Source organism: Pelecanus crispus, chromosome 7 (assembly GCF_030463565.1).
Source record: "Pelecanus crispus isolate bPelCri1 chromosome 7, bPelCri1.pri, whole genome shotgun sequence".
NCBI lineage: Eukaryota > Metazoa > Chordata > Aves > Pelecaniformes > Pelecanidae > Pelecanus > Pelecanus crispus.
Window position 1 is genome coordinate 26,376,471 of NC_134649.1, and position 23,640 is coordinate 26,400,110.

The window sequence follows — 23,640 nt, forward strand, 5'->3', positions numbered from 1 at the left end:
AATGTTGACATGAGGTGAGTGGGATTCAGATGTTGCTTCTGAACTTGCTTCTGTAAGTGCCTGTAAGAAAAGATTTGACTTGCAACACAGTTGTGTTCAACTTTAATTGCATAACAGCAGTTGCAGTAACAATGGCTTAAAGAAAAAAAATCACTTATCTGTCTTTGGTATTTCTCTGGCTTCACAGACATGAAGGACATGATTGCGGGAGCTATAGTTCCTTGTTGACTTAAATTAGATTTATGAGTATTTGGCATTACTGGAAATGCAGACCTAATTCATAAGCTGCAGCATTTTCAAAAATGCTGTTCTTTTGACCAAGTATTACTTTAAAAATGTGTTTTAGTTGTAGAGCTGGAAATAGCAGTCCTTTATATCTACAATATTTCTATGGACTCCCTGCCAAATAAGCTCACAGGAAAGAGTGCTATGTCCAGCAGCAGAGAGTAGCTGTGTCACCACTGCCCATGGGTATCATCCTGCTCCATTTGTTGCTGCCTGAAGAGCCTTAGGAGATTTTTCTCAGTCTATTTGGGTTTGGTGCATCTTGGAATTTCATCTCTCCAATCTGCTCCTGCAGACTTTTTTTTTTCTAATTCCATGTGGAAAAAACAAGAGGGTAAAACAAATGGAGTGAGTGTTAATAGCCACAGTGTTTAGTGTGGGCCCCAGCCCATATGCTCAGCACCACCAAGCAGAGCTCCTTCAGAAGAGCCTGCTGTTCCTCCTCTTGCTTTTCCTGGACACACAGTGCAAACCACTGAAGTACTTTTCTGAATCTACTGCCAGTGTCAGCAAATCAATGATCTCACTGAACACTGCTGAGACCCAAACTCACTTGTTTGAGGTAATGCTGCTAGGATAATAAGTGACTGTGGGTGATATGGCCAGGATGTGATAGGTACAATATTACACATTAAGTGAGTGCAAGGCGCTTGGGTTTCACTTAATAGCCTGTGCGTGTTGGTGTGTGCTGTCCAGCTCCCAGGAAGGGAGATAGATGATGGATCTTGAGTTTAGTTTCAGATCCCAGTGAAAATAAACACAACTTTGAAGACTGTAAGCTACACGTATGTGAGAGATGCAGGTCCTGGCATATAATGACACAACGAGCAGTAGGCAGCATGCTTGGAATGAGAAGACCAGACCCATGAGACCAGCCTGCCCCACCTGAGGCTTTCCAGGCTGCGAGCACCGTCACAGCCGCACTGGGGGCCGAGGGCAGGCAGCGGGGAGGGGGCGAGGGGGAGGCAGGCTGCGGGGGGGGGGAAGGCAGGCAGCGCAGGCAGCTTGAGGGGCAGGAGGCAGGGCAGGCAGCCCCCTGCCCGGCGCCGCGGGGCGGTGCCGCATCCCCGCCAGGCCGCTCCGGGGAAGTCGTGCGGGTCGGGAGAGGACGGGCCGAGGCACGGGTGCTGGTGGGGGCAGCCCCCCGTGGTTGTCACAGCACAGTGCTGCCCGATGCCCCAGGGCCGCAGCGCGCTCGGGAACCGCTCCGGCGGCGTCTGGGCTGCCGCCAGCCCCGAGCAGCTGCCGCCTCCCACCTTCCTCCTCCCCCTCCTCCTCCCGCTCCGCGGGTGCCCGGCAGAGGGGCCGCGGGGCGGGCGCCCGGCGCGGGCTGGCGGGGCCGCGGCCGCAGCTCCCGCGGGACGGCGGCCCCTCTCCGGCCCGGCCCGGCCCGGCCCGGCCCCGGCGGCTGCGGAGGGCGGGCGGAGCCGGGCGTGGGCTGCACCTGCCGGGGAGGCGCGGGTCGGCGCGGCTGGGCTCGGCGGAGCCATGCTGGCAGCCACGGCGGCGGGACCGGACGTGCCGCGGACTGCGGCGGCCGGGCGGGACAGCGCCGGCCCCCGCGGATACACAGGTACGAGCGCGGCCCCGGCCCCGGCTCCGCAGGGTCCCGCATTTTCCGCGCACAAGTTCCCTTCTGCGCCGCACCGGGAGGGGCCAAGCCAGCGGGGTCAGCGCCGGACCCCGGGCAGGGGGCGGGACTCCCCCCGCGTAGGGATGCAGGGTACCCGGGGCAGGATACGGGACCCCCTGGACAGAGGTATGTGTCCCCCGGGAAGGGGTGCGGGACCCCCCCGCCCTTCGGCTCCGGACCTCCCCTCTCCAGGCAGGGCATCCTCCCAGTCATGCTCTGTGCCCGCCGCGGGGCCGGTCCCTGCGGCCGCGGAGGGCGGGGGCGGCACCTCGCCCTCATCCTGAAGTTCTCAGGGACACAGCGCCTCGGGGCGAGTGTCCCAGAGCCGCCCCAGGCACGGGAGGGGGCTTGGCGGGGTCCCGGCGGCCCTGAAACGGCTCTGCCGCGGCTGCCTTCCGGGCGTCGAGCGGGGAACGACGGCTCCTGCGGGGAGAGGCTGTGGTGCCAGCCCCGGGGGTGTGGGGTCGGGCAGGGTGAGGGCCACCCCGGGCACGCCCAGGGATGGGTGTTCGAGCAGGGCTTCATACAGCAGCCCCCTCCCCAGAGCTACCCCAGCGGGTCTCCCCAGATGCCTCCAGAGGTGGCTACTGGAGCCCTGGTAGCAATTTGAGGAAACAGCCCTGCCTGGGGTGTCCTGCGCTGGAGGGCCTGGCAAGGCAGCAGCTTACTGCCTGGGCCTCCGTTGTGGTTTCATTGCTCTTAAACGGGAAGCACTGGGGTTAATTTATGGGAGTTTGGAGTCGGCTCAGTTGAGTGAACACGGGGTGCTGCGGTGGCAAGCACCTCACAGCTATGAGGGCTGGGCAAACGTGAAATCAAGTATACTTTTGAAGAGGGAAGGGGTACAGCACATATCTTCTTGCAGCCTGTTGGAAGCTGCTGGTCCTCAAAGAGAAATCGTCTCTGGGCAAATATAAGTTGCTGGGTAGAAAATTAAGATTATTGGTGTTTTAATGAAATAGGATAATATACTGAGTGGAATGAGAAACCAGTCAAAGCTTTTTTGCTTCCTTTTCTCTCTCTTCCCCCTCAGTTTTGTTATTCAATTTGATCACATATATCATAACATCCTTTCAAAACCTCTTTGACTTGAATGGGTCCTATTAACATGATGATAATGAGAGCTGACAGAGGGTCTGGCCCTGACACAGTTGGGATGGGCACACTGCATGGGGCCTGTAGCCTCTACGAGTTTCTGGGTCCGGGAGGGAGGCAGAACCACGGCCTCCAGCGCCACTGGGTCCGGCAGCGGGAGCTGCCTGATCACAGCCCCAGCGAACTCTGAAGCCTGGGAGCAAGGTTAGAGGGAAGGAGCCTGCAGGAGCTCAGTGTGGCTGCAGGTGAGCTGCTTTCGGTGTAGCACTGCTTGCACAGGTTTCTCCCTACAGTACTGCAGATTGCAGGATAGACAGGGTTTTTCCCTGGCTTCAGTGCAAGCAGGGCTGAGTGCTCCTGAAATTCAGGGACCTCCTCCTTTGCAGCCTGTCCCCATGTATCCCTGCAATTTAATTTGCTCCTGTGGTTCCAACAGACTTTGTCAATGACCTGATTTTGTTGTGCTGATAGAAATGAGCAAACAAGTTTGGGCTAACAGTGTAGCAATGCTTTAAATTGTATCCACTGAACGTGCTTAACTGTGCATTTAATTTGAATTTAATAGAGCAGTTCATTTTAAAAGTGCAAAGCAAGTTCTGGGAAACCTACTCAGATAATCAACTCAAACACAAGTGTAGACACTTGCTCTAGTTTGATGCTAATGCTACTAATTATTGACTTTTTTATTTTGTAAAATCATGTATATTTGGCTGCTTTTATTTGTTGTGTCAAATTGTCTTCTGGTGCTAGATTTGCCCACAGTTAAGGTCAGGTTTGGAAGTAGCATGTCCCATGTTACACTCAGCCTTTCTGTTCCTGCCTAGGCTAATCTTGCCCTATGTAGATCTGTGGCAAAACTCCCAGAAATGTGGGATCCACCAAAAAAAATTTGGCATTCAGACTAGAATTCCACCCTCACTTAATCCCTCAGATATCTACAAACCTGGCTTCTCTCAGCCATGTCTCCAACCAGAACAACAAACACCATTTTTTCCAAACCAACTACACCAAAAATGTGGAGCAGGAGTTCTTAGTAAGGTGCTAAATTGGAGTAAAAAGGGAGTACGCAGGATCAGGACATGGCTATGCCTGCACATAGCTGCTGCATCTGCCATAGAACCAGTGGCACCCGGGGCTTTGCCAGACCTTTGCTGGGTGTCGTGCTCCCCCGTCCCCTCTTCTCTCATTGCCCTATTACTTCATGGAGGTTTGTCTTGGCCTTCACCATCTGTGCAGATTTCACCTTCGTTGAATATCTTTTTGTTACTATAAATGTATTGAGTTAGGTGGATGTGCTGCTGTTAAATCTGAGTGGCTTAGATAGCTAAAATTACGACTACTTGTATAATTTTAAATTAAACTCTTGTTCAGGATGCTTAATTTAAAATGCAACTGTGTTATTTATGCAGCAGTATTTGCTGGAGAAGTGACCTCTAGAGAAAGCTGGTGACAACTCTTATACAGTATCATTCATTGTATCATATTATTGGTGATCTTGCTTTGATTGATCATGCTGCTTTGATTGAATGCCCCCCTTGTAAAATTTCAGGCCATGAGCAATAGGGTGATAATAAAGATTTGCACGGACAAACTCCCTCACCTGTTCCTTTTGCAGAGGATGAAAAAAAAATGTGCAAAGATTTCCATTTGAATTAATGTGTGAATGAGAGAGAAGTTAAATGAAGTTTCTTGCCACCGCCTGATGCGTGTAGCACTTAGAGGGTCTTACAGCTTCCTGAAACACAGCTGTGAAATTCAAACACCCACTGCTTTTCCTGGTCTTGCCTACTTTTTGAGGACTGTTTTCTTCCTCTGACAGTCTCACCTTGAGCAGGGAGAATGCTACCACCCTGTGCTTGAGGAGGATCAGCAGCGCACTTGCAAAAGGAGCTGTGGGAGCCTGACTTGCACCTTGGGAAGGTCAGCGTGTTGCTCATATATTCTGCATATCAGAAGGACAGATGTGCAGAGCGGAAGCATGGGGTCAGGGAAGAGTGCAGCAAATGTCTCAAAGCTGAGAATAAGCCTTCTTCAATTCAGCCTCTTACATTTTTAAATTATATGGATGTTTTTATGTGTTCCATATTGTACTGTGGTTGTTTTGCTGTCACAGCAGCATTACAGTATTATTGCCTTTCTGCAGTAGTTTACTATGGACAGATATTCATCGACTGTCTCTTGCCAGGCTTGTTATATTATCTGGAAAAGCCTCTGAAATTCTGAAATGGTCATGTAAGTGATGACCTGAGCGCTTTCCTGCCCTGCAGGAATTGCCATGAAGCAGAGGTGCTGTCATCAGCGCAGCCACTGCATTGCCACTGCGTTGCTGTTGTCTCTGAAGCTGCTCAAATTATATTGTGGGCTCTTTGGGTGAAACAGGAAAAAGAGGAAGGAGTGATGAAGGTGGGTCATTATTTTTAGTCCCTGTGTTCCTGAAGCTGGGGGCTCGGGCCCTCTGTTTTTCCAGGGTGGTACCTTGTTTTTTGCTGTGATTCCTCTATCATTCCTCAATGCAATTCTGTAGTTCTTTCAGACTGGGGCAGCACAGACTTCTATAAACATATGGATATATCTACAAACACATCGGTGCAGCCACAAACAGAGGGACTATAGGAAAGAAATACAGAACACAACAGAAACAATCTTTATGACAGGTTATAAATCAGTAGGTCTCTTGCTGCTCGGTTGTTGTCTGTAGTTGTGGTTCTGCTTCATCCCTCTGCCTTCCCAAACCAAGGAAGAAGAGAGGCTGCCTAAGGTAAGGTGGAATGTGCTGCAGGACACTGTGAATCATAGAATCATAGAATGCTTTGGGTTGGAAGGGACCTTTAGAGGTCATCTAGCCCAACCCCCCTGCAGTGAGCAGGGACAGCTTTAACTAGAGCAGGTTGCTCAGAGCCCCATCCAACCTGACCTTGAATGTTTCCAGGGATGGGGCCTCCACTACCTCTCTGCGCAACCTGTTCCAGTGCTTCACCATCCTCATTGTAAACAATTTCTTCCTTATATTCAGTCTAAATCTATTCTTCTTTAGTTTAAATCCATTATTCCTTGTTCTGACACAACAGGCCTTGCTAAAAAGATTCTCCTCATCCTTCCTGTAGGCCCCCTTTACGTACTGGAAGGCCACAATAAGGTCTCCTCGCAGCCTCCTCTTCTCCAGGCTGAACAACCCCAACTCTCTCAGCCTGGCCTCGTAAGAGAGGTGCTCCAGCCCTCGCATCATTTTTGTGGCCCTCCTCTGGACCCGCTCCAACAGGTCCATGTCCTTCTTGTGCTGAGGGCCCCAGAGCTGGACGCAGTACTCCAGGTGAGGTCTCACCAGAGCAGAGTAGAGCAGCAGAATCACCTCCCTTGACCTGCTGGCCATGCTTCTTTTGATGCAGCCCAGGATATGGTTGGCTTTCTGGGCTGCAAGTGCACATTGTTGGCTCATGTCCAGCTTTTCATCCACCAGTACCCCCAAGTCCTTCTCTGCAGGGCTGCTCTCAATCCCTTCATCCCCCAGCCTGTACTGATAGTGGGGGTTGCCCCATCCCAGGTGCAGGACCTTGCACTTGGCCTTGTTGAACCTCATGAGGTTCACAGATGCCCGCCTCTCCAGCTTGTCCAGGTCCCTTTGGGTGACATCTCGTCCTTCTGCCATGTCAACTGCACCACTCAGCTTGGTGTCATCTGCAAACTTGCTGAGGGTGCACTCGATCCCACTGTCTATGTCATTGATGAAGATGTTAAATAGCACTGGTCCCAGTACGGACCCCTGAGGGACCCCACTTGTCACCGGTCTCCATGTGGACATCAAGCCATTGACCATGACCCTCTGGATGCGACCATCCAGCCAATTCCTTATCCATCGAACAGTCCACCCATCAAACCTATATCTCCCCATTTTAGAGAGAAGGATGTTGTGGGGGACTGTGTCGAATGCTTTACAGAAGTCCAAGTAGACGACATCCATTGCTTTTCCCTTGTCCACTGATGTAGTCACTCCTTCATAGAAAGCCACTAGGTTGGTCAGGCAGGACTTGCCCTTCGTGAATCCATGCTGGCTGTCTCGAATCACCTCCCTGTCCTCCATGTGCTTGAGCATATCTTCTAGGAGGATCTGTTCCATGATCTTCCCAGGCACAGAGGTGAGGCTGACAGGTCGATAGTTCCCAGGGTCCTCCTTTCTTCCCTTTCTAAAAATGGGCACAACATTCCCCTTTTTCCAGTCAGCAGGGACTTCACTGGACTGCCATGACTTTTCAAATATCATGGAGAGTGGCTCGGCAACTACATCAGCCAATTCCCTCAGGACTCTGGGATGCATCTGATCAGGTCCCATAGACTTGTGTACATTGAGGTTCTTTAGGTGGTCTCGAATGTGATCTTCCCTTACAGTGGGAGGGGCTTTACTCCCCTGGTCCCCATCTTTTGGTCCATCGATTCGGGAGGGATGAGGAGAGAAGTTGCCGGTGAAGACCGAGGCAAAGAAGTTGAGTACCTCAGCCTTCTCCTCATCCGTTGATACAAGTTTGCCTTTCTTGTTCATCAAGGGGGGTACGCTTTCTTTAACCTTCCTTTTCTGGTTGATATACCTGTAGAAGCCCTTCTTGTTATTCTTTACATCCCTTGCCAAATTCAGCTCCAGCTGTACCTTGGCCTTCCTGACCTCCTCCCTACACAACCGGGACACTTCCCTGTATTCCCCCCAGGACACCTGTCCCTGCTTCCACTGCCTGTGCAGTTCCCTCTTACTCTTTAGTTTGACCAGCGTGTCTCGATTCAGCCATGCTGGTCTCTTCCCATCCTTGCCTGATTTTTTACACTTGGGGACTGATAGCTCTTGTGCTCTATGGAAGGTGTCCTTAAAGATCTGCCAACTCTGTTCTGTTCCCCTGTCCCTGAGGACCGTCTCGCAGGGGGTCCTTCTGACTAACTCCTTGAAGAGCTGGAATTTTGCTTTTCCCATGTCTCTCAGGAGCGTGAACTCCACCAATGTGTGATCACTGCAGCCCAAGCTGCCTCCAGTCTTGACATCACCGATGAGCTCAGTTGCATTGGTGACAATCAGATCCAGTATCGCGTCCCCTCGGGTAGGTGTGTCTATTAATTGGCTTAGGAAGTTGTCATCTATGCATTCCAGGAATCTCCTGGATTGCCTACAGCTCGCCGTGTTGCTTTTCCAGCAAATGTCAGGGTGGTTGAAGTCCCCCGGCAGGACAAGAGTCTGCAAGCGCGAAGCCTCCTGGAGCTGGAGGAAGAAGGCTTCATCAGTAGGCTCCCCTTGATCAGGTGGCCTGTAGTAGACACCAACCACAAGGTTCCCTTTGTTGCCTCTGTCTCCAACTCTTACCCATAAGCTTTCAACCTGCTTGTGGCTATTCTTCAGGGACAGCTCTTCACACTGTATTGATTTCTTTATGTAGAGGGCAACGCCTCTGCCCCTCCTTCCTCGCCTGTCCCTTCTGAACAGCCTGTAGCCATCGATAGCCACATTCCAGTCGTGGGATTCGTCCCACCAGGTTTCGGTTATGGCAATCAGGTCGTAGCTGTCTAGTAGCACAGCAGCTTCCAGCTCCTCCTGTTTGTTCCCCATGCTGCGTGCATTCGTGTAGAGGCATTTCATCTGGGCTGTTGGCTGTGTCACCTTCTTAGTGGAACATCCCTTATTTCCCTCGGGGTGTTTCACGAAGGTTTCCTTGTGAGCTCTAACTATCTCAGGAGCCCCCGGCTCATCTCTGCCAGACTTCAACTGTGCTGCAGCGACCCCATCATGCCTCTGCGCAATAGGTTGAGGGCTCACAGTAGCACCCCGTCCCTCTAACCATTGTGTACCATCCCACAGCTTGTCACAGGCAAGCCTGGTACATTCCCCCTCCCCCTTCACATCTAGTTTAAAGCCCAGTCAATGAGCCCCGCAAGCTCCTGTGCAAAGACCCTCTTTCCCCTTTGAGAAAGGAGGCTCCCGTTTGTCGCCAGCAAGCCTGGTGCCATGTAGGCCATCCCATTGTCAAAGAACCCAAAGTTGTGACGGTGGCACCAGCCTCAGAGCGATGTGTTAAGAGATTGGATCTGCCTGTTCCTACCAATGTCACCTCCCACAACTGGAAGGAGGGAGGAAAAGATGACCTGTGCCCCCGATTCCCTCACTAAGCGTCCCAAGCCCCTGAAGTCTCTTTTAATCACCCTTGGGCTACGCACTGCAACTTCGTCACCACCCACGTGGAAAAGCAGTAAGGGGTAGTAGTCTGAGGGCCGCACCAGGCTGGGAAGTCTCCTGGTGATATCTCTGACCCGGGCTCCTGGCAGGCAGCAGACTTCCCTATGAGGAGGGTCCACCCAGCATATCGGACCCTCCGTTCCGCTCAGGAGGGAGTCTCCTATGACTATGACCCATCTTGTCTTCCTTGTTGAGGTGGTAGTAATACGGGGGGTAGGTCTTTGTGGTCTTGGCAACTCTTCGGGTGTAGATGGATCAACACCCACATAGTCCACTGACTGGTCCTCCACATCTAGAGCCTCATACCTATTGTGCAGAGGCACCTGGGGGGTCACAGTGGGCAAGGAAAGGGTTCGCTTGCCGCCCCGATTGTGGACTTGTTTCCACTCACCACTTCCCTCTAAGACCCTGCCTACATCTTGGTGGGGGGAGGATACTGGCTCCCTTTGGTCACAGGCTTTCTCTGGAGGCTGTCCCTGGTCAGGTGTCTGGGAGGTCAGAGCGTGATTCCACCTGTCTATCTCTTGCTCAGACTGCCTGATGCTCCGCAGCCTGTCTACTTCCTCTCTTAGCTCTGCCACCAAGCTGAGTAGATAATCCACTTGGTCACAGCGCACACAGTCGTTTGCTCCACTGCCATCTGTTCCCAGAGCAAGCTGGTGGCACTCCCTGCAGCCGGAGACCTGGACGGCTGTGTGTTTCCATGGGAGCTCAGTCTGAGTAGATACGTCCTTTCTGGCTAGTGCAGAGGATACAGACTTCCGCTGGGTGGACACCATGGTCATGCCTAGGCTCCCTCTCACCAGCTGAACTTACCGAACCTACCTCTTGAGCTAGGAGCAGGGTCACTTGGCCTTCCCCATGCGCCCCGCCTGCACGAACTGCCACGCAAACTGCCACACCACGCCCTTCTGACGTGCCACGCCCTGTTTGCTCTTCAGGGTTATTTCTCCTTGCTTTTTCTCCCATGAGATCGAAGTGAAACCTTTTATTAAATAAGGTAAAAGAAGTGACAGTTGCAGAATTTCAGCTAATTGGTTTTATCTCCTGTACTGCAAGATGCTAATCTTAGTGGTTAGGCATTTGCACCAGGCATTGTTACTACTTTGAGGGAATGATTTTTGTGCTTGTCACAAAAGCTCTAGAATGATACAAAATAGAGAAGGAAAAGAGTTATTAGGTCTTCTTGCACAGTCGTCCATGGCGCAAGATTATTCTCCAATACTTTGTTGTAGTTACTCTTAAATTACTTAGGTTATAGAGATGAATTATGTCTACACTTCTGAATTTCAGCTAGGGAATGAAGTGAGCTGAATGTTTTGGACCCAAAGAATTGATATTTCAAAAACCAGAAGTCAGCCTCAAAACACAGAAACGAAAACACCCAAATGACATCCGATAATCCAGCACTTTCTTTGTTAGTTGTGACCAGAAACATGGTCCATTTTAAAGGGCCAAAATGCTGCCAGTTTGGCTGTTCCACCAAGGTCTTTGGACTCCCATGAGAAAGTGGAGCCTCCATATGGAAGTCTGCAACTCTACAACAAAGAGAATTTTAACTGTGCCGAAATTAGCACCACTTAGCTAAGTGGTTATTTAGTCACAATTGCCACTGACTTTTTATGCGCCTGGCACAACAGAATCTTGCGTTCAATAATTTGATGGGGACAAGCCAACATGTAGGATAGTTGCTAGTTTTCACTTAGGCATTTTTTTGACATGCTGTCTTTCAAATGCCGTCGCAGATAAGCAATAATGTTATTCTAAGAAGCAATTTTGACTGGCTCCGCGGATCAAAAGATTGACAGAGAGATGATTTTGCAGTCTTGGTGGAAGTCTGCCTCTCTTGCATTTTGTTTGTTTTAAGATGACAGTGAGAAATGCAGAAGTTGCAGAATGAGCAACCACTCACCAAAATAAATCAATTCCTGTATCTGTTGAGGGTCTCGGAGATGGGGTTGAGCTGATGCCTGGTTTACGTACAAGCTTTTGCCAGCAGAGCAGAGCCTCTATGGCAGGTGCAGAGGTGCTGGCCCAACAGCCCCCAGGCTGGTCAGGAAGGCAGCGCTCACAGCTCTGTTAGCATAAACTGGAGCAGTAGCAGCTAGTAGAAACAGTCATAGGGGAAGAGGATTGCTGAAGAAGAACTGCCTGCTTTTCCTTTAGCGGAGTTGGACATGATTATTAAGTTATTATTTCTGGGATGAAATAAAGCCAAACACAATGCTGCTCACATGTACAAGTTTCCTAAGTAGATGGTCTTTGATTGGGAATTATTTTGAGGAGGGGTGAAAATGGGGATAGGAGCCATGTTAGGTGAAGGGAAGAGATGGTGTATAAAACCCTGAGTGCACATGTGGTCTGGGAAACAGTGTTTGGGAAGATGTTTTGGTCTGGGGTGGCCAAAGGAGATGCAAGGGGGAAGTTTTGTTGTTTGATTCCCCCTGTTCAGGAGAGGATAATTTGTGCCTTCATGTAAAAGAGCAGAATTATACCCAGGAGAGTTTCTCCTCAGCTGTAGTAATCTCCAAGACTATGTGTGACCTTTGCTAGTTGGTGGGATCAAAAGAGGCATCTGGACTGGACACACAGGTTTTGCTTTGCTCTAAAAGAGGTGCCCCACAAAGCCAGTGGCAGTTTTGCATAGGCAAGAAAGAGCTCTGGTGTTTGGCCCATTATAGAATCATAGAATCCTTTAGGTTGTAAAAAGGCCTTTAAGATCATCCAGTCCAACCATTAACTTAACATTACCAAGTCCACCACTAAACCAATTAAGGGTAGAGTAGCAATTTCATGTTTCCTGGCTTGGTGGCTGGATTGTTTTTTAATGAAAGTAAAAACTAGGAATCATTAAGATTGGAAAGGACCTCTAAGATCATCAGTCCAACCACCAACCCAAACACCACCATGTCCACTAAACCATGTGCCCAAGTGCCACGTCTGCCCGTTTTTTGAACACTTCCAGGGATGGTGACTCCACCACCTCTTTGGGCAGCCTGTTCCAATGCTTGACCACTCTTTCCGTGAAGAAATTTTTCCTAATATCCAATCTAAACCTCCCCTGGCGCAACTAGAGCCCATTTCCTCTCGTCCTATTGCTAACTACCTGGGAGAAGAGACCAACACCCACCTCACTACAACCTCCTTTCAGGTAGTTGTAGAGAGCGATAAGGTCTCCCCTCAGCCTCCTCTTCTCCAAACTAAACAATCCCAGTTCCCTCAGCCGCTCCTCATAAGACCTGTGCTCCAGACCCTTCACCAGCCTTGTTGCCCTTCTTTGGACATGTTCCAGCACCTCAATATCCTTCTTGTATTGAGGGGCCCAAAACTGGACACAGTATTCCAGGTGGGGTCTCACCAGCGCCGAGTACAGGGGGACAATCACCTCCCTGCTCCTGCTGGCCACACTATTCCTAATACAAGCCAGGATGCTGTTGGCCTTCTTGGCCACCTAGGCACACTGCTGCCTCATGTTCAGCTGGCTGTCAGCCAACACCCCCAGGTCCTTTTCGGCCAGGCAGCTTTCCAGCCACTTTTCCCCAAGCCTGTAGCGTTGCATGGGGTTGTTGTGACTGAAGTGCAGGACCCGGCACTTGGCCTTGTTGAACGTCATACAATTGGCCTCGTCCCTTTGATCCAGCCTGTCCAGACCCCTCTGCAGGGCCATCCTACCCTCGAGCAGATCGACACTCCCACCCAGTTTGGTGTCATCTGCAAACTTACTGAGGGCGCACTCAACCTCCTCATCCAGATTGTTAATAAAGATATTAAACAAGACTGGCCCCAATTATTTATCATTAATAAATACAGAAATACAGGTTGGGACTAAGTTTTTCACTCATTTTAAACATGAATCACAGACTATTCTTGCCCCTATTCTGGCCGTGCAAAAGCTGCCAGTGATTTAGCTGAATTATCTGATGCAGATCTTAGTTTCTTAGACATGTGCACTACAAGAAAGGGAAAGGCATGGGGCTGCTGTCCTTTGATTTACTTGCTTAAGCTACTTGTCATTCTGTGTATAACTCATGGCCTTTTTTAATGGGAAAAAGTAAACACAATGGACTGGTTCCCTGCCCTTATACTGGCATCCCCGTCAATCTTCATGCCATCTTTCACCAATTCCTATGGCTGAAAGCAGATGGGCTTATTGATTCGTACTGTTAATCATTGCCATGCTTGAATGGTTTCTGGCAGGATGCTGCATGACTTTCACATGTTGCAGTTTTGCAGGTTGCTTTTCTGTCTGTGGCCAAGCTCCTGGCTGTGTGCACCTCTGCTGTCATGGGTGAAGCCTATGAATGAGAAAGCCGAGCCCAGGAGGAAAAAAGAAGGAGAGAAGAAAAATAAAAAGTGATAAAACCGCAGAGGAGGTTTTTAAATCTGGCTGTTAGTTCCTCAGTCCATGAATGATTTCTATCACCATAATAAATTGCATCCTATTGCTAACTCTTTCAGACTAAAGACTAAAAAAATCAATTACTCACAGAAATTCTTGCTGACAGTTGCAAATGCTGGGTCACAGCTCTGTGGTGCACATTTAGCAGCTTAATGCAGTAAACCAAGTACAGGAACAGCTTGTCACGAATGCAGGTTTGTGAATCCTGCTGATTATGTCAATTCACTATGAATGAGTGACTTTACACAGTTTGATTTAGTAACAGTTAGAATTTACTTGTAGCAAATTGCAGAATTTGATTATAACATTTTCAATAGCACTCAATCATCAATGATTAATAAAGTGATTAGACAAAATTGATCAAAACAGTGACTTAGTTACAGATTCAAAGATGGCAAGGTTCACTCTATTACTACATAGAAGCACATAAAAGAGAATTAAATCACGACAAGTTAAAATGATTCATAAAAACATTGCGTGTATATGGAATAAAGGCAAGGGGTGGGGGGGCCCTCCCGTTGAGCCACGAGGTTCAGAATGGACCCCCTTGCTTTCTAAACTTCTCAGAGAGGAGCCTAGGTGCGGCTGGACCCACTCTTAGTCTCAGACTTGGTCAACGGTTTAGGAGAGTAATGCTATAGGAAGAGTACAGCAATATAAAACTCCTTTTAAAATTAAATCATACATCTACAAAACTACTTAAATTGATTCATGCATGCACACTTACAACTATAAATGCATATATGAAAATAGTATACCTGTTAAAAATTCCCCTCGAGTTTAGTGAAATACTCACATCTAATGCCTTGGCATTTCTCAACGGGCGAGAGTAGAGTCTCGGGGAGTGAAGAATATCAGCGGCCCAGGCTCTGTTGTTGATCTCCAGCAATGGAGTTCTGGTAGCAGCAGACTTTCGGAATCTGCTAGTTTTTGCTGACTCTGAGAGACATTTTGATCAGAGGGAGATGCTGGTGCGACCTGCGGCAGTCCAGGAGAGCTCAAAGGGCCTCACTTAGGACTGCCGTTTATAGGATTGTGAGATGATTGACTTTAATCACCAGTAAATTTCCATCCAAGCCACAATTCGGGTCGGCTTGTTGCTGGAATTCTAGCAGCGATGATACCACTCTGTTTCAAGGCTCTCTGGGGTAGCTGTTTGTTCTCGCTCCCCTCGTTAGCCATAATATGAAGATCTTGATATGGACAGGGCTGCTCTCTGCTCCAGCCATGTAGGAGTTTCTGGTACAATTAAGGGGCACTTAACTGACCAACTCGCTGCACAAAAGCTGCGGCCTGGAATTCCTGAGATTGTAAAGTGGCTGAAGTGAAGGGGAAAAACAGAACAGGAAAAACAGGGGCAGGGGGAGATGTACCACCACACAGCTTCAGTTTGCTATTGGGAAGGAAAAAGGACTTGCAGAAGCCAAAACAGGCCAGCCAGGGGAGCAAATGCAGGCAAGGTCTCTAGCATTCAGGTTGGTTTTGCTTAACAGGATGGCTGGAAATTCCCCTAGAAAACTAACAAACCTATAGTCAATAGTCCATTTTCAAACAAGAAAGTAGTTTTAAAGAGAAAAGGTTGAGAAGTTTCTATATCTTTTACAAATAAGTGATTTGTGCAAATGTAATTCCTATGTTTTGGGGCTTTTTGACCAAAAATGAGCATGTAACCATCAAGTAGCAAGTATTTCTGGTCCAACTAAAATTCTGTGTTGGGGGTCAATTTTCTAATGCCTAAGCAGTTTTTGGCCAGCTCTGGACCCTTCACACTCAACCACTTTTCAGTCAAGGCAGCGTTGGTGCAGTGCTCGCCTCATGTCCCCCCACCAGCAGGGATTTCTGCAGTCCATGGAGCCTGTGCCCTGTCTGGCAAACGTCTCACAGAAGCAAGAGGCCACCAGCCACATCATTGTGGGACATCTGCTCTTATCGGTGACATTCATTGCCCCAAGCATGTTTGCATGCTGCTGTACACAAACCAGACCAAACAGCTGTTGCAGGCAGATAACCCAGAGCTGTCACTGGCTGTACAGGGTCTAAGCATACAGCTGGGCTGAGCTCCATTTCTCTGTAGTGCCCTGGTGAGTGGTGAAGAGTGGGAATGTGTCAGGGTGCAGGGGATAGACATGCAGGGATGCTGCCTTCCTTCTAGGGGGACGTTGCAAGAGGGGTCCCCAAAGGGCAGCCAAGAGGGCGGCAGTTCATGGGGCTCCTGTGGGTCATGAGCAGCAGCCTTTGTCCCCATTGAATTGTCCAGTAGGGCATCCTTCATCCATCTATGGTTCCTAACAGACATGTGCTTTCCTTGTGAAAAATAGGTTTCTTTTGGCTTCTCCAGTGGATAGCTTTTCAATGAAGTGCTGAATTTCTACACTGTCTATTGCAAATTAAGTAGACTATTGAAAACTGTGTTAAAAGCAGGAGATCTCTGATGTTGCCAGGGCATCGTGTTCAGACTGATTTTTCCATCAGGTCTGTTCAGATAATCATTTTCTATCCTGTACCATTTAATTCCTGAGATTCTTAGCTTAGCTCTGCCCAGCTGTTCTGCTCATCCGTGCAGCCCACTGGGGGGTCACCAGAAGCACCAGTGATTTATATATTGAATCTGTAGATCCAGAGCTTAATGGACAATATCGCTGCTGGTTTCTCTCTATTTTAGTTTCCTCATCTGCAAGAAGCAGTAAAATCTGAAGCTTCCTCAGTTTACCAAAGATCTATTGAAATGTTTAATTTTGATGAGAAAACTTTGTGTCCTGGTTTCAGCTGGGATAGAGTTGATTTTCTTCCTAGTAGCAGGCACAGTGCTGTGTTTTGGATTTAGTAGGAGAAGAATGTTGATAACACACTGATGTTTTTAGTTGTTGCTAAGTACTGCCTATGCTAGTCAAGGACTTTTCAGCTTCCCATGCTCTGCCAGGTGCACAAGAAACTGGGAGGGGGCACAGCCAGAATAGTTGATCTACACTGACCAAAGGGCTATTCCATACCATATGACGTCATGCTCAGTATATAAACTGGGGGGGGTTGGCCGGGGAGCAGCGATTGCTGCTCGGGAACTGTCTGGATATCGGTTGGCGGGTGGTGAGCAATTGCATTGTGCATCACTTGCTTTGTATATCGTTATTATTATTATCATTATTATATTATTATTATTATCATGTTACCTTATTTCAATTATTAAACTGTTCTTATCTCAACCCAGGAGTGGTTTTTTTCACTCTTACTCCTCCGATTCTCTCCCCCATCCCATTGGGGTAGGGGGAGTGAGTGAGCGGCTGCGTGGTGCTTAGTTGCTGGCTGGGGCTAAACCACGACACTTTGTTAATTACTAAAGGAAGCCAGAAAATGCTGGGTTTGTTACCAGCTGGCTTTCAGGTTAAATATAAAATTGATTCACTTATGTGTTAAAAAAATTGTCTGCTCTACAGAGGAAAAGCCAAAGGGTTTTGCAGAGATCCTTAGAGGTGCTAAACCATTTTGTAGGTGAAAAGCCACAGAGCTGAAGCTTTTCTGACAGCAAGCCCTTTTCTTGGGCCCATTGATAGGATGAGTGCTGGTAAGGCATTTGTATTAGAACTGGCCGGACAACGTGGTTTTGACATTTTTCTTCTTTCTGTTTTAAAGGGAACAAAATCAAGAGAGTGGATTCTGTCAGAGCATCCCCTTTCAGACAAAAGGGTCAGGTTTTCCAATTCAAGTTCCTACAAACAAGTGCCCGCAGCCTTCTCCAGACCCCAGAAATGCCCATCATCATCTATGTGTGAAGGGAGGTTACTGAAATAGTTTTGCTTTTGTAAGCAGTTGTTGGTTCTCTCTCATGTCAGGCTGCTAGTAAAACTTGTCTGTTTTCCTCTTGATACCTGATCCCTGTTAGCAAGATGCTAAATACTGAGTTGAATGCTGAAATTTGGATTTCCCAAAATCATTGGCCTTCTGTAGTATGTTTGTTTAACTTCTATTTTGTTTGCAGTGATTGTTTTCTTACAGTTATTGTGATGATGAAAAATGCTTTGAGCATTGGTCCAAGATAATCTCTTCTTTCAACCATGGACAAGGGAAAATGTTAACATTTCTGGTCATCATCATTTCCATTGAAAAATATACAGGGTCTGGTTAATGGAGCCCACATACCTCTTTGCACCGTCTGCAGAAATGTTACAGTTGGCTGCACAGGTTTAACAAATGAGAGGTTATGCAATGATGCAAGTTGAAGATATAAACCTACAGATTTCACTGGCCTGACATTTCATGAAGGACACTTCCATGAGCAAGGATGTGCCTCTCAAAAGCTGGCTGAGGACAGAGAGGGACTTGGCAGCAGAGGGAATGTGTGGGGATGCTCCTAGTCTTTGTTATTCCCTGGAGAGAAGGAAAATTATGTAGAAACAGATTCCTGACGTGCAGATTTCAAATTCAGAGTTGAGCTGATGGATTCATTTGTCTTGCTTTATGTTTCTCACATCCCTGATTCTCTTTGGCTGTCCCTAAAGATGAGGTGACAGATCCTGGGGTAACACTCGCATCTGCTTTGGATTTGAACCTCTTCAGAGACTGTGGATGTAGAGGTGCACGGGGGAGGCTGAGGACCATCTGTAGAAGACTGTGGTATTGTGTAACCAGTTACTTCTGTTCTCCTTCTTATAAATACCAATGCTTATTATGCAAGAAGCAGTGCTAACAGACTTTGGAGGCAATCACAGCAAGGGCTGGACCCCTTGCTGCCTGGTGTGGATGGCATGTTGGGACTCAGCTCTATGGATCAGTGGATTTTGTTTGCGTCCTAGTGAGATCACCGGCCCATCGGGTCTATCAGCCCCAGGATTTTTAATACCTCAGCTGAGGTGCAGCTGAAAAGCTCATTTCAAGTTATTCCTCTTAATTTTAATCTCTGATCTTTGTTTTAGAAACTAGGCCACAAACTCTGCATTGTGCAAATATGTAATTTATTTATTATCTGTTTCAGAATGATGAAGAGGGGAGACCTTATTGCAGTCTTTCAATACTTAAAGGGAGCTTATAAGAAAGATGGGGGTAGACTTTTTAATAGGGCCTGTAGCGACAGGACGAGGGGTAATGGTTTTAAACCAAAAGAGGGTAGTTTCAGACTAGATGTAAGGAAGACATTTTTTACACTGATGGTAGTGAAACACTGGGGCAGGTTGCCCAGAGAGGTGGTAGATGCCCCATCCCTGGAAACATTCAAGGTCAGGTTGGACAGGGCTCTGAGCAACCTGATCTAGTTGAAGATGGCCCTGCTCATTGCAGGGGGGTTGGACTAGATGACCTTTAAAGGTCCCTTCCAACCCAAACTATTCTATGATTCTTTGATTCTATGAGTATTAGCTCCATTCACTAAACAATCAGACACAAAAGCAACTGTTGGTATCACTTCCATGGGTAATTTTTAATTGGGAACAGTTTGATTTAAGACATAATTCTGGTGCGTTCCATAGTGGACATATATATATATATAAAATTACTTTTTTTTTTCTTATATGGGAGTAATGGTGAAGAGACAAATAGATGAACGCTTCTAATTTGCTTTAGGTTTAACGGATCCTTCCTGTTCTCAAAAGTTGCACTATTATTAAATTTTCAGAAGTGTCATAACCTATTTTTAAAATTCTGTTGGTAAACAGACTAATAAAACACAGAAAACCCATCTGTTCTTGCTTTACTGGGGACTTCATTGAATACCTCATTTTTCATTTAGTCCTTTTTTTCTCATTTAATTGTTCCCATAAGAAGAGAAATATTCAGTATTGCCCTCATTGCTAGATCCAAGAGTAAAATCTACAGATGAGAATAACCTGACTTTGATGTAAATTGGCAAAAAAAAATCAATCATGGAGATGGCAGTACAGTGACTGGAACAAATCCTCTCTTAAAAGAGTAACATAAAACACATGAATAAGAACCATTTTATACCAATCCTACACATTATTTATGTTTGAAATAGGAGCGGATCACACATGTTGTCATCAAACCCTAATCTAGCACTTGGGTGATATGTAGCTTGGATTTTATATGGATTAAAATTGCTTGCAGCCCTCTACTATTTCAGAGTAGGGTTGGGAGGTGTTTAGTGCTGATCTTGCTACAGCTTGTTCACTACACTGAGCAGCTCAAAAGCCAGATGAAAAATGCTGGCAGACAGAAAAGAAAAAGGCTCAGTATTGTAAAGAGAGATGAACTGAATTTGTCTGCTTCAGATTTGGACGTAAGATTTTGCAGCAGCGTGTCACAAGGGTTTCTCTCGGAGATGGAAGCCAAGAATTTGCTGCTATCTGATAATTCCTGCTATCTTAGCAGGCATGAAAAGACCTTGAAGTAGGCTTTACCATCCTTCATCTTACAAAGGGCACCCTGACTTGTCAAGGACCATGCAGTGGTCAATATATTAACTGTGTATTTTCCCATCTGGATGTAGGGATCACTGCTCTGTGGAGTAACCAGCAACCCTGCATGAAGTTGGTGCAGCCATACAGCAGCTTTGGATTGCACAGGGGACAGCACCAGTGCCTGCTCCACCTCAGCCGTGTTGACGGGGTGATTTAATGCCTTGCCGATGACTTCTTGCTGGGTTCACACCAGCTTTCTCCAGTTGGAGGATGAGGCTCAGGAGGATCAGATTCCCACTGAAGTGTCCCCAGCATCCAACAGTGGTTGGCTCTGTGCTTCTGCTCACTTACTTGAAGTGCTCCTGCCCCTTTTGTGTTTCAGAGCTGCTTGGTGTTTGACATGGTGCTGTTTCTTTCTTTTCTCTGGATGCATTTACTTCTCTCTTCTTCTGTATATGCACCCTTCCTTGCTCCAAGCCGGGAAAGACCCTTCTCTGTCCAATAGCAGCTGCTGCCCAAATGCTGCCATGACTGAACTGAAATCACACAAGTGCTCCTGACAGAAACTAGCTGTACACAAGGAAGCATGCAGGATGCTTAGATGTACTCACTTGTCCCGGGGGCCCCCGCCTTGCCCGTGACCCTGACCATGGTGAGAAGGAAAGCAGTGCTGCCTGAAATGCAACCAATGAGACTCAGCCTGGCATGGGAGTCCCAGCACCCCTTCACACTGCAGAACTATTGGATGTTGCAACTATTATGTTGCAAACACTATGTTGAAAAATCAGTTCTACCTACAAAACAGACAACAGAAAAAAAATGACGGAAGTTGGTAGGAGCAAGCCTAAGGTATCTGCTCTAACACAGGTGTGAGCAGAGAGCTTATTTGAGTATGGATGTGTAAACATAGAAAGAAACTTGCTTCAAATACCTTTTTTCTCTCCTTCCCTCCTTCTCTCTTAATTGCATGGAAGTTCCTTATCAATGGGAGAATGAGCTTTTTTGAAAAAGCATTTCCACGAGTATTTAATGGTGGCCTGGGAGAATGATCAGAAATTGGGTTCTCTCTTTCATGATTTTAAAATTAATTTTTCAATAGAAACCCAGAATGTTTCATAGAGAGTATTTTCATTCGGAAATGCTGAATTCAGGCAGATGCAAGACCCACATATCATTAACAAGTTGCATTTCTTTTTTCAGACTATGTGCTCTGACAGATGTCTTCTGTAGGTACCTTCAAGTTTCACTGTCCGCAGTTGTCCAGATGGTTCCTTCATGGGACTGACCCAGGGAAACGGCCTCCTGCGTGTCTGTTGCAGTTCTTGCAGGTCTCCATCAGACTCCGGAGTGTTAAGCTTCCCTGGGCAGTGGTGGCCAAGCCTGGCCCTGCCCGCCAAAGGTGGTCCTTACAGGCTGTGTTTTGGCACATGTGGCTTGTGCCAGACCTGGACCTCTGAAACCTCCCCTAGGGGAATAACTTTGTAGGGCCATGCCCGGCGGACAGGTCTATAACAGCCTTCCAGCGTCTCGGCTTTATAGTGACTCTCAGAAACTGGTGAAATAAGTAGGAAAGGTCAAGTCATGCCATTGCTGACGTGTGCTTTTGTTAGAAAAGGTTGCAGTAGGTCATTCCTGGTGCCACCAAGCAGTAGGAAGTCTCCATAGCACATGTCCCAGTGGCTGCAACACAGCTGGGGACCTTGTTCAAGCTCTGCAGCTTCAAGAGCCTTGACATCCACCCTCTCTTTTACTGCTGGGTTGGTGTCATGTTTAACACTAATTTCTTAAAAAGCCGTGCCAGTGTCTGAATTTTCTAGTGGGAGGATAAGCTCCTCCTGGTAGCCATTTGCTGTTGCAGCAGTTCGTGCAATTAAGAGCCCAGCACTGGCAGGATTCACGGCCAGCTCTGTGAGGGATCAAAGGCACAGTCGCAAGGGGACCGATGCTGGGGCGAGGCGGTTTCACTCACACAAGATGCTTTACTACATCTGCTTTATTTCATATTTCACTTCTAGCTGCTTTTCTTTTGCTTTTTGACATAGCGAGCTCTTCCAAGAGCTCTTCTGTGAGGCTGCTGCATTATGCCTGTGACTTCAGGGACACTAATTTCTAAGGCATGCTTCTGTAGGAAAATAGACTTGCAGAAATAATATCAGCATGTTAATTTTCTGCAGGGTTTATCGAACCTAATGTTCTATCTCTTTCTGGCATCTGGTCATTCCAGGGTGTTTTAGTTGCATTAAATAGTCAACAATAAGCAACACAAAGGCTTGAGTTACGTGTGTATGGGAATAATAAGGCGAAGTCATGGATTGCTCCCTTTCTGCACAAACAGCGAGTGGCAATCTTGATAACATGCTTTCAGGTAATTGTTGCTGTGTTTTAGATCATTTTGGTATGTACTTGATGTATTTGATTTTTAGTCTCTATGTTTCGCTATGGAGGGAGCACAGGAAATGTTTAACAGGCAAGCGTGCCTAGGTTGCTCTCTCATTTCTGTTTTCTTATCAGCAAAACATAAATCCACAGCTTGCTGAAAATGAAACCATACGGTAACTCTTTCTGAGAGATCGATTTTGCAATACAGATAATCCTGTCTGTGCATGTGAAGAGATATTTTGGATTATTTTGTTTCAATTCTTGCATTACTCTGTATTTTTCAGTGCTTGGAAGTTACATATGTGGCTATTTCTGAACACAGTACTTTGGGTGAATTAAGAATTTATGGAGTACGCTACACTTTAGTGTCTTTACTTTGAGGACAGTTGTTTGTTATATGAAATAACCTGTTTATTTGCTATAGACAATGCCCTTCTTCTGTGTTGGCAGACAGTAGCAGCAGATTCAGATACTTTTTGAACATTGGGTATCCTCTTAGTGTGAAGCTGAGCTAAGAAATGCATTTGTATAAATCGGCTCTTGCTTTACAAGAAGATGCAGAAGTAGCTGCAAAAACTTGAAGGTGTTCAGCTCTTTGTGCCCTGAAGGGAATTGGCTAGTTGATGGCTGATGGTCACCCCGGTTCACCAGAGCTGATGCTGTACGGTGGCATGGTACACAGAGCAGACGAGGCTGTTTATTAATACTTTTCAAACAGTAAAATGAACAAGCGTGAGTCCTCATAACTTCTGTTGGACTTCAATACAAATAAAAAAATAGTATTTCCAGGCTTTGTATTGGCAAGTGAGTTTTCTTCTTGACCTTGGAAGTAGTAGCCAGTATCTGGAAATGTAAGCAGAGCACAAGCCTGGGAGTGGAGAACAACAGCGAGGAGTAATGGGAACTAGATGCTGTAGACACATATCAAGTCTAGCAACGATGACATGAAGCTAATCAAAACAAAACAACACATCATGAATTTTCCTGTTTACTATAAACTACGTAGAAGTGGCTGATGGGCTGTTAATTCCTCAAGCACTCCTCCTAGCTTTAGGTGCTGGCTGTCAGGCATGAGTCTGTGGGCTTTAAGATGCACCTATTGCAAAAGCTACGTAAGCAGTAATTAGGGGTTTTATTTAATTTTACATTTCTGGGTACTAACAGTTACTGCAACCCAAGACCTGAACGTGATATTTTCTAGATATTTAGAAAAGAAATATAAATCAAGATGTAAATCTGGTTAGCACAAATGTTTATGCAGTATTTGTGTTTTACTTCAGGAAGCAATGCTGTCTCAAAC

At 47.2% G+C, this 23,640-nt stretch overlaps 1 protein-coding gene across 1 annotated transcript in view; it reads left to right on the plus strand.

Annotated features, from left to right (window-relative positions):
• The first annotated feature begins 1,773 nt into the window (after window positions 1-1,773).
• Window positions 1,774-23,640, plus strand: part of SUSD3 (sushi domain containing 3) — a 40,937-nt gene continuing 19,070 nt past the window's right edge. The window contains exon 1 of the mRNA XM_075713521.1: window positions 1,774-1,858. Coding sequence (XP_075569636.1) covers window positions 1,774-1,858 — 85 coding nt within the window. The remainder of the gene's footprint in view (window positions 1,859-23,640) is intronic.